This window comes from Danio rerio, chromosome 25 (assembly GCF_049306965.1).
Source record: "Danio rerio strain Tuebingen ecotype United States chromosome 25, GRCz12tu, whole genome shotgun sequence".
In the NCBI taxonomy this organism is placed as follows: domain Eukaryota; kingdom Metazoa; phylum Chordata; class Actinopteri; order Cypriniformes; family Danionidae; genus Danio; species Danio rerio.
The window spans coordinates 39,683,009-39,695,229 of record NC_133200.1 but is presented as its reverse complement, the minus strand read 5'-3'; the positions used below and the strand labels follow the sequence as shown (position 1 = coordinate 39,695,229).

The 12,221-nt window shown below is 35.1% G+C and overlaps 1 protein-coding gene across 4 annotated transcripts in view; it reads left to right on the top strand.

Moving 5' to 3' along the window:
- Window positions 1-12,221, top strand: part of wwox (WW domain containing oxidoreductase) — a 345,467-nt gene that overhangs the window by 93,821 nt on the left and 239,425 nt on the right. For all 4 annotated transcript variants that reach the window (NM_200913.1, XM_073941921.1, XM_068217339.2 and 1 more), the window contains 1 exon segment: window positions 4,919-5,104. In NM_200913.1, the coding sequence (NP_957207.1) occupies window positions 4,919-5,104 (186 nt within the window).

Here is a 12,221-nt window from a genome sequence, read left to right as displayed (position 1 = left end):
CACCGTGACATCAGTAATTATAAGACAAATTATGAATTAAGATAATCATGGCACCAAAACAAAAGAAATCTAACTCTAAATGTAATGAAGGTTTGGATGTGGGACATCAGAGAAAATAATTCAGTGGCTGTGTTTACCTGTGTGTGTGTGTGTGTGTGTGTCTGTGAATGTGTGTGCGTGCACTTGCCTCCAGTTATTCTATGTTTGCTGTCTATGAAAATCAAGTTATCTGGTCTGTTTGAACATTAGCCTGCTCTCTAGTGTCCGTTCGTGTATGTGTGTGTGTGCCAGGCTCTGTGCCCCTACCTCAGGTGTTGGCAGTCTGTGTGTGTGTCTGAGCATGTGTGTGTGCATGTGTGCAGTGCTTGTGCCCGTCTCTCTGGTGTTTTCAGGTGTGTGAGTGTGTGAGTGAGTGTGTGTGTGTGTGTGTGTGTGTGTGTGTGTGTAGCATATCAAGACACAAGTGTGTATAATGTCATGGGCTTGTCATGTATGAAAGCTTGATTTCACCACAAGGAAAAAAGAGACTTTCTTAGATAAAAGATGATTTAAAAGCTAAAATCATAATTAATTTTATACAATTAATGGGCGAACTCTCTATTAACATTAGTTTCTTCTATATTTTTTTCTTTTTTATATATATAAACTTGTCATATATCCTTCCATATATGTCGTAAATGAATGCTTGACTCTACCACAGGGACTTTAAGAACAGACAGAAATGAAAGCAAACGCCCCATTATTATCGTTATTACTCTTATTTTAGCCTCACAGGTTGCTGGTTTGAGTCTCGGCTGGGTCAGTTGGTGTTTCAGTGTGGAGTTTGCATGTTCTCCCCGTGTTGGTGTGGGTTTCCTCCGGGTGCTTCTGTTTCCCCCACAGTCCAAACACATGCACTATAGGGGAACTGATCGACTAAACTGGCCATTGTGTGTGCGTGTGTGAATGAGTGTTTCCCAGTACTGGTTTGTGGCTGGAAGGGCATCTGAGGTGTAAAACAAATGCTGGAATAGTTGGCAGTAGTCTTGGCCGGTATCCAAATTTTAATGCCGTCAAACCTCCTCCCTTTTTTACCCCGGTATTACCGTGCATAATAAAAAAATGATGACGCAAGGCTCAGACAGCGTCACCAAACTGTTGGCTTGTGCCTAAACCATTCAGAAACTGAATATTGTATATGCGACCTTAGGTTCGCGGTCACCTGTTTGTCTTGTTCATATTAGAGATTTGTGTGGGAAGCTCTTACGTTCACACACACACACACACACACACACACACACACACACACACACACACACACACACACAAAGAGAGAGTGAGAGACAGCACCAAGCGATGCACAGCACCATGCTCTCTCTCTCTCTCTCTCTCTCATTCACACACACACAGCACTAAGAGGCACACAGCATCACGCTCTCCCTCATTCACACACACACACACATGCACAAAGCGACAAACAGCATCTCGCTCTCTCTCATTCACACACACACACACACACACACACACACATGCACAAAGCGACAAACAGCATCTCGCTCTCTCTCATTCATACACACACATGCACAGAGCACCAAGTGACACACAGCATCTCGCTCTCTCTCATTCACACACACACACACACACATGCACAGAGCACCAAGTGACACACAGCATCTCGCTCTTTCTCATTCACACACACAAACACATGCATTTACGCGTATGCGCGTGTGCTCGCTCGCTCGGGAGTGATATTGTTAGACCACGTGCCTGCTCCCCTTTCAAATTACACCAGAGTTACGGACTGCTCCTGCGATTTATTCTGAAATTTATTCACGCAACGCACAAAATCTGGTCAGGTGCCGCGGTACAGCAGCGGGAATGCAAACCTCTATTTCGTATTTAGTACGTCTCCCTTCTCATTCAGTCGAAATTGGAAATACTGCCACACTGCAGGTCACTTGGTGCGCGACTCGCCATCTTACCTCTCTCTCTCTTTCACACTGTCCATTGGTGACAATCACACATACGCATTTGCAGGCATTAAAGAAATAATATTTAATATTTAATACTTGTCTCTTATTAAAGTGCATTGTTTTTATGACGGTATAACGGTATTGAAACTGACATCATTGCTATTTTTAGATCCTTCGGTATACTATATTACCGTATTATTGCCCAAGCCTGGTTGGCAGATCATTCTGCTGTGGCAACCCCTGATAAATAAATGGACGAAGCTGAAGGAAAAATAAATAAATGATTGTTTACTAACATGAATTAAGTGATTAATTTAGCATTAAACATGCATTTTTATTAATATTGTTGTAAAGTTTACCAAAAATTAATCACCCCAAAATTGCTTAACCTCCTTAAAGACCAAAATGAACAGCAAAAAACAATCTTAAAATTGTTAGTTTTAAATGCATAAATTGTTATTAGCTGCATGTTTTTATTGCTGTAGTTTATATCCTCTATTGCCCTGTTGTAGGTGTGACGCTGATTGTGCTGAGTGTGTGTTGCTGTAAAGGTCAGCTGAAACCTGTGCTGTTCAGTGTTTTTCTAATAGACACACACACACACACACACACACACACACACACACATACATACACACACATACATGTATAACCGTGGCCTCTGCTCGTTTCCCATGATCCCGTGCGTTTGCACCGACGCAACGCTGATTTCCGCACAGAACCTGGAGGGAAATGTGGAGTGTACTTTTTTTTTTAATGTCAAAGAGAAGACTCATTAAAACAGGGGCATAACAATTCCTCCATTAATTTTCCAGCAACCAGTTTTTAATTAATAGTGCAGGCAGTATTAAATATGGAGTACACAAATTGCCTGTGGGCCTCGTAATTAATTCTAATGGAAGAAATTAAAAATTGGTGGGGTGGATTGAGATTATTCTGCTGTATGGCTGTGGTTTCGGGACCAATGGAGCGACTCTGTCAAACCAAAGATCTCGCCTGGACTTCACACACACACACACACACACACACACACACACACACACACACACACACACACACACACACACACACCTCTGTCCTTCTGCCTGATGATGGAGAAACAATTGACCTCAGGAAATAATTACAATTAAATAATTCTTCAAAATCATTCATTTAGTGTAGATTGCGTTTTACTCTGGTGTTGGTCTTTATGGGTTTTGGTGTTGTTTGTGGTTCATAGTTTTTCCTTTTTTTATATATATTTTGTTTTTGTGCTCTGCTTTGTTTTGTGTGTGTGTGTGTGTGTGTGTGTTTTGCTTTTGTTTATAAAAGATTTAATAATAATAATAATAATAATAATAATAATAATAATAATAATAATAATAATAATAATAATAATAATAATAATAATTAATATTATTATTATATTTATTATTATTATTATTATATTTATTATTATTATTATTATTATAATTATTATATTTATTATTATTATTATTATATTTATTATTATTATTATTATTATTATTATTATTATTATTATTATATTTATTATTATTATTATTATTATTATTATTATTATATTTATTATTATTGCTATTATTATTATTATTATTATTATATTTATTATTATTATTATATATTATTATTATTATTATTATTATTATTATTATTAATGCCTTTATTTTGCCATGGACAAAAGCACAATAAGATTAAAAATATTTTACCAGAGTGTCCTGACCAAGATTAAACCATATACAGTTTGCATGGTTTTAACAAAAATAACAGAATAACATCAATTAAAACACGTATACCTTGCCGTTTATAGCTGAGTTGGTTATGAATTTAAACGGCTTTTTATTTTATTTTATTTTTATTACTGTCTTTTCTCGTTTTAAAATGGTCAAACTCATTCTTGAGCTGCAGCTGATCATAGAGGGTTGGAACAGATCTTTTCATCCCAGTTTCTTAGCAAATCCTGTTTATTTAAGCGTAAAAGTTGATTTTGCATCGTCCTTCAATGCAAAACCAAACCTAAATATCTGTATACAGGGCTTTACATTAACTTTTTGGATCACCAGCCACTGTGGCTAGTAGATTTCCAACATTACTAGCCTCTTGCTATTTTCACTAGCCAAACTATTGTTGTTGGGAAAACATGTTTTATATGCATACATTTGACTTTTGCATCCTAAAATGACTTGATTTAGATTTTGTGTTATGTCCACATGCCTCCTCATTCATTTCACCTTGTGTGTGTGTTGTGTATGAGCTTGCTCAATGAGCATGAGCAAATGGGTTGTCGCAATTAGTTTTTATTTTACATGACTCCTCAGGGATCAAAATTAAGGATTTACCAATTTTATCTCTGACCACACCAAAAAATTAAAATGTGTCAAAGCAAGCAAAATACAGCTGTATACATGTGCTTTTTAATTCAATAAAACTTTTCTTAAAAAAAAAAAATTACACTACCTTTTAAGAGAGGGCAGGACCTGGGCATACTTCCATGTAGAGATAATATTTTTTGCCAATTTCAATGACATGAGTAAAAAATTGAATTTTTAAAAAAAATCAGACTTTTTTCAATACCTCCAGGTTCATCACTTTCTTCAGACCCAGTGCTCTGTATTCCCTCAAATGCCTGCTGAATCTGGACTGGACTTAATTTTAAAGACCCTTGTACACCACAAAGGCCTTGCAAAATGTACTACTTGATTATGACATTCCGTTACGTAACACTAGAGAATATTAAAATGGAATGGATAGAACAACTAGGAATTAATGTTTCAGATAAAGCAGTTGATATTATAAACTAGACTTCATCATGTGCGCGTCTTAATCTGATTCAGATTAAATTTTTGTTCCGTATTCACTACAGCAAAACCAAACTGGCTAAAATCTTTATAGTATTTGTTAATTGTAGTCTTTTATAGTTTGTCTATGTTGTACTTCAGAATAAGAGTGTTTTCCTTCTGTGTTTTCAGGCCTCTGCATGTGCTGGTGTGTAACGCTGCCGTCTGCTCACAGCCCTGGCGTCTGACGGAGGACGGGTTCGAATCCACCTTTCAGATCTGCCACCTGGGCCACTTCCTCCTGGTGCAGCTCCTGCAGGACGTCCTGCGGCTCTCGGCTCCGGCACGGGTCGTGGTGGTTTCCTCCGAGTCCCACAGGTCAGCATTTCACATCATTCCTGCAGACGTATGCAGATATTCAGTAATTCTATACACTGTATTTTAATGATGAACATGCACAGGATTGATATTGAGGACACTGCAAAAAATACAGGGGTTGGACAATGAAACTGAAGCACCTGGTTTTAGAGCACAGGAATTCATTGGTGTAGCTCCTCAATACACCATCAAGTGGCAGGTTCAAGTCCTGCACAGCGGCTAGAAGGATTTTGAGCCGTTCTTCTTCAGAATAGTGTTCAGGACACTACTGATGCTGCTGGAGGAAAAACTTTCCTGACTCGCTCCTCCAAAACAGCCCGAAGTGCTCAATAATGTTTAGATCTGGGTACTGTGCAGGCCATAGGAGATGTTTAACTTTTATCTTTATCAGACCACTCTATCTATCTCTATCTACTGTCTCCAGTCCTTCTGTGTGTATTGCTGCATTATCGTCCTGATACACACCACTGCCCTCGGGATACAATGTTTGATCCATTGGGTCACATGGTCCTCCAGAATGATTGGGTAGTCTTTTTTCATGTAATATTATGACTTTATTACTGTAATATTACGACTTTTTTTCATTTAATATTATGACTATTACTGTAGTACGACTTTTTTCATGTAATATTACGACTTTATTACTGTAATATTACGACTTTTTTCATGTAATATTACAACTTTATTGCTGTAATATTACGACTTTTTTCATGTAATATTACAACTTTATTGCTGTAATATTACGACTTTTTTCATGTAATATTACAACTTTATTGCTGTAATATTACGACTTTTTTCATGTAATATTACAACTTTATTGCTGTAATATTACGACTTTTTTCATGTAATATTACAACTTTATTACTGTAATATTACGACTTTTTTCATGTAATATTACAACTTTATTGCTGTAATATTACGACTTTTTTCATGTAATATTACAACTTTATTGCTGTAATATTACGACTTTTTTCATGTAATATTACAACTTTATTACTGTAATATTACGACTTTTTCATATAATATTACGACTTTATTGCTGTAATATTACGACTCTTTTCATGTAATATTACGACTTTATTATTGTCACATTACGACTTTACTCTTGTATCACAACGGCTTTGTTCTCGTAATGTTATTACTTTAATCTTGTATCACTAAGAACTTATTTTTGTAATATTTTGACTTTATTCTCATAATATTGCGACTTTGTTCTCGTAATGTTAGGACTTTAATCTCATATTAATAACACTTTATTTTTGTTATTTTGAGTTTTTACAATTAAATATTACAACTTTATTACTGTAATTTTACGACTTTTTTCATGTAATATTACGACTTTATTACTGTAATAATACGACTTTATTGTCACATTATGACTTTACTCTTGTATCACAACGGCTTTGTTCTCGTAATATTATGACTTTAATCTCATATTAATAAGACTTTATTTTTATAATTGTACAACTTTATACATGTAATATTACAACTTTGTTCTCATATCACTACAACTATATTCTTATAATATTACTACCTTATTATCATAATATTACGACTTCATCCTCATATCACTACGACTTTGTTCTTGTAATATTATGTCTTTGTTCTCGTATCACTAAGATCTTATTTTTTTAATAGGATGACTTTATTCATCTATTATTGCAACTTTATTTTTGTAACATTACGACTTTACTCTTGTATAACGACTTTGTTCTCGTAATATTATGACTATATTCTTGTATCACTACTACTTTATTCTCATAAAATTGTGACTTTATTATCATAATATTACAACCTTTATTTTCCAGACATGTGTTGCAGCTGGAAGGGAATCCGCTGCGTAAAACGTGCTGGATAAGTTGGTGGTTCATTCCTCTGTGGCGACCCCAGAAAAATAAAAAGACTAAGCTGAAAAGAAAAAGAATGAATATTACGACTTTATTCTCATGTCACTTCAGCTTTGTTTTCGTAATATTATAACTTTATTCCCATATCACTAAGACCTGATTTTTTGTAATATTATGACTTTATTGATGTGTAATTGCGACTTTATTCTTGTGATATTATGACTTTATTATCATAATATTACAACTTTACTTTTATATCACTACGACTTAATACATGTAATTTTACGACTCAATTCTTGTATCAGTATAACTTTATTAAAGTAATAGTACGACATTGTTCTCGTATCCACACGTCTTTATTCTGCTAAAATGTAGTCTGTATTCAGAAAAAAATACGACTTTATTCTCATATCACTACAACTTTGTTCTCGTAATATTTTAACTTTATTCTCGTATCACTAAGACCTTTTTTTCAATAGCATGACTTTATGTATTATTGCAACATTATTATTGTAATATTACGACTTTATTCTTTCGCTACAACTTCATTCACATAATTTTATGACTTTATAATTGTAATGTTATGACTTTATTCACATGTAATTGTAATATTATGACTTTATTCACATATTATTGTAATATTGCGACTTTATTCTTGTATGACAATGACTTTATTTTCATAAAATGTTTTATTCTTGAAACGTTTACAATAACCTTGTAAAATACAGTATTTGTGGAGTACAGATTGGCGACTCTTGAAGTTAAGAAAGCATGATTATTAAATAAAGCAGATTTTCGATGAGCTCCATTAGATTAACAAGCCCCGCATGAAAAACCGATTCACCAACAGTAAAATCACTGACTGCATGTGACTGCAGGAACTCCTCCATCGAGTCTCTCAGTGTGTTTTTATTATCCACAGTTCCTCCATCCTCCTCATCTCTATCAGTTCCACCGGCTTTAATGCGTGGCCTTTTTGCGCTCCTGGTCTGACCTCTAACCTGCTGGAGATTATATTTGGGACGGTGTTAAAGCTTAAATGTGTGTTTATCTGTTTCTGCAGCGCGGCTTTACTGACATTTTCCTCCGACAAGAGGACAGTGATAGTGCAAACTCACCTCTGAAAAACACACCGATCATCGCCTTTATGCTTCAGTCTCTTTCAAGCCGCAGCCGCAGTTATTAAATACCAGGCTGACCTGACCTTTTCATTCCTCCGCGCTGGAAATAGACTATTTGTGTATCTGACGCCTCTGCAGGGACGCGCCTATGGATTATCCTGGGCCGAGATGATGACAGACTGGGAGACTGGAGCTGCTAAACTATTACTGGGAGAGTTCGGATAAATGCTAGAAAATATTGTTTGTATGTTGGTTGTGTCATTGCAAATGTGATATATCTTATTTTTTTAGTGGAGCATAAAATGTGTCTTAAATAATTATGCAGAGCTCTTGAAGTTTATTTTAGTTTAAATTATTAATTTAATTTAATTTAATTTAATTTAATTTAATTTAATTTAATTTAATTTAATTTAATTTAATTTAATTTAATTTAATTTAATTTAAATGATTTTCATTTGCTTTTCCGGGGCCGGGTTGCAGCGACAGTCTTAGGAGAGAACCCCAAGACTTCCCTCTCCCCAGACTTCCCTCTCCCCAGACACTTCCTCCAGCTCCTCCAGGGGGATTCTGAGGCATTCCCTGGCCAGCCGAGAGACATAGTCCCTCCAGCGTGTCTTGGGTTTTTCCCGAGGCCTCTTCCTGGTGGGACATGCCTGGAACACCTCCCTAGGTAGGCGTCTAGGAGCAATCCAAAACAGAAGCCCGAGCCACCTCAGCTGACTTCTCTGGATGTGGAGGAGCAGAGGCTCTACTCCAAGATCCTCCCGGGTGTCAGAGCTCCTCAGCCTATCCATAAAGGTGTGCCCTACCACCCTGCGAAGGAAACTCATTTCGGCTGCTTGTATCAGAGATCTTGTCCTTGTGGCCATGACCCAAAGCTCATGACTATAGGTGAGAGCAGGAACGTAGATTAACCAGTAAATTGAGAGCTTTGCCTTTCAGCTTCTTCACTACAATACATCGACCGCACTACTGCTGCCACTGCACCGATCCGCCTGTCAATCTCACTCTTCATCCTTCCCTTACACTCGAACTAAACCCCAAGATACTTGAACTCCACTTGGTGTAAGGACTTTGCTCCGACCTGGAGATGGCAAACCACCTTTTTTCCATGGAGCACCATGGCCTTGGACTTGCAGGAGCTGATTCTCAGCAATCTGCTCCAGTGCACGTTGAAGGTTCATGTTCGATGAAGCCAACAGAACAACATCATCTGCGAATAACAGAGATGAAATCGCCAAACCAGACCCGCTACAGCCCAAGGCTGCCCTTTGTCGCCTATTCTGTTTATAAATTAAATTAAATTTAAATAAATTAAATTAAAAATAAGTTAAATAAAATAAAATAAAAATAAGTAAAATTAAATTAAATAAAAAATAAATTGTATCGTGTTGTGGTGCTACGCTAATAAAAATAAAATTAATTGCGTGGTGCATTGCTATCAAAATAAAATAAAATGTGTGACATTTGGTGATTTAAAAAAACTTGAAATAATTAAATTGAAATAAATTGAATTAGGAATTTAAAAAAGTTAAGTAACTAAAAAGTAAGTTAAATAAATAAATATTTCTTTATTATATTAAATTAAAAAATATATATTTTAAATATATCAGGAAAACAATGCTGTATCCAAACCTGACAGGGTTGACATAATTAACGCCCTATGCTATAGATTACTATGTAAAATTAAATTGAAATTCAATTTAATTAAAGTCTACTTGTAAAGTGCTTTTCATAATGATAAACAAACTAAACAAATAAAACAAATAATAAATAAAAAAAGATATTTGTTAGATATTTATTTATACATATATATTTGTTTAATAATTTAGATAAAGAAAATAGTAATTTGTATATATCAGGAAAATTTTTCCTGTATTCATTCCTGACAGGGTTGACATAATTGACACACACTGATATTAATTTCTGTGTAAAAGCAGGACAATTTAATTAAAGTGAAATAAATTTAATTAAATTGAAATTCAATTAAAGTTTAATTAGATTGTTTTACATGATAATAAATTAAGAAATGAATAAATAAATAAAACTAACAAATTAAATAAATATTTCTTTATTAAATTAAATTAAAAAAATAAATATTTAAAATATATCAGGAAAACGATCCTGTATTCAACCCTGAGAGGTTTCGCATAATTGACACTAAGTGTTATTGATTTCTGTATTAAAAAAACAGGAATATTAAGTTGAAATAAATATAATTAAATTATATTTCTGTAGTGCATTTTACACTAATTATAAATACATACATTAATATATACCTGTTTATTAAATAAAAAATAATAATTTGTATCTATCAGGAAAATTATCTTGTATTAAATCCTTACAGGGTTGACCAAAAACACAATTATTCCACAATAAATACATAAACAATCAAACTTAATAAACAAATAAAATAAAATAACAAAATAAATAATTGTGTATTAAATAATTCATTCATTCATTTTCTTGTCGGCTTAGTCCCTTTATTAATCCGGGGTCGCCACAGCGGAATGAACCGCCAACTTATCCAGCAAGTTTTTACGCAGCGGATGCCCTTCCAGCTGCAACCCATCTCTGGGAAACATCTACACACACATTCACACACACACTCATACACTACGGACAATTTAGCCAACCTAATTCACCTGTACCGCATGTCTTTGGACTGTGGGGTAAACCGGAGCACCTGGAGGAAACCCACGCGAAGGCAGGGAGAACATGCAAACTCCACACAGAAACACCAACTGAGCCAAGGTTCGAACCAGCAACCTTCTTGCTGTGAGGCGAATGTGCTACCCACTGCCTCGCCTTGTGTATTAAATCAAATAAACAATATTTTGAATATATCAGGATAATGTATTCAATCTTCACAGAGTTGACACGATTGACCCCAAATGTTATTGATTTCTGTGTTAAGAGCATGAAGATGAATAACTCCGATCTGATCTGTGGTGTTTTGGGAGCTCCTCCAGTCTCCAGTGTTTTCCCACCGTGACTCCTGCAGATGTTATTGTTGTCGTTGTTGTTGTTGTTTACCGGAGCAGAGATGTCTGATGTCAAACAGTCGGACAGCGACACCACGTCTGATCGCTGCTCATGTAAAGCCCATAATGAAGAAGAAACACACACACACACACACACACACACAAGCACACAGCGTCTGCGTTCGGGGGCTTGTCAAACATCTGGCGTTTAACAGCTTCGTCAGAGCCAATTAAAGAACATCATGTCGCAGCTTTGATTTGCATGGAGCCGGAGCCGGAGCCTGCCAGAGCTCATTTACTTCATTTCTCCATCCGCTCTAGGCAAATACCATTCTGATGGTCTGATAACCTTGGATAAAAATATTGCGATGTCACTTCATGGAGCCTTTTCACATTTGTGTTTCTCCGTAGCAGAAGTCGTCATAGTTGATTAACATAGTTGATCAACTTCAGTTCACTTCAGTTTTCTTCAATTCACTTCAACATCATTCTGCTAGGTTCTCTTCTCAATCAAGTTCAGTTTGATTCATTTCAGTTAATTTTAGTTCAGTTCAGTTTTCTTTTATTCAGTTCAACTCTATTTCATTTAATTCACTTCAGTTTGATTTGTTTCAATTCACTGCTATTCAGTTTAGTTCAGTTCAGTTCTCTTCTATTCACTTAAAATCAATTCAGATCAGTTCACTTCAGTTGAGTTCATTTTAGTTTTACTTCACTTTAATTCATGCAATTCAGTTTTTTTTACTTCCACTCAGTTCACTTCAATTTAGTTCACTTCAATTCATTCAATTCAGTCCACTTCACTTCAACTCAATTAACTTCAGTTCACTTCAATTCATTCAATTCAGTTCGCTTCACTTCAACTCAATAAACTTCAATTTAATTAAGTTAATTTTAATTCAGTTCACTTCAACTCATACAAATCAGTTAATTTCACATCTACTCAGTTCACTTCAATTAAGTTTGTTAGTTCACTTCAGTTCAGATCAGGTCAGTTCTCTTCAATTCACTTCACTCAATGCAGGTCACTTCAATTCATTCATTTCAGATCAGTTCGATTCAACTCAATTCAATTTAGTTTGATGCAGTTATTTTCAATTAAATTAAATTAAGTTCAGGTAAATTAAATTCAGTTCAATTAAGTTTATTTCAGTTCACTTCAGTT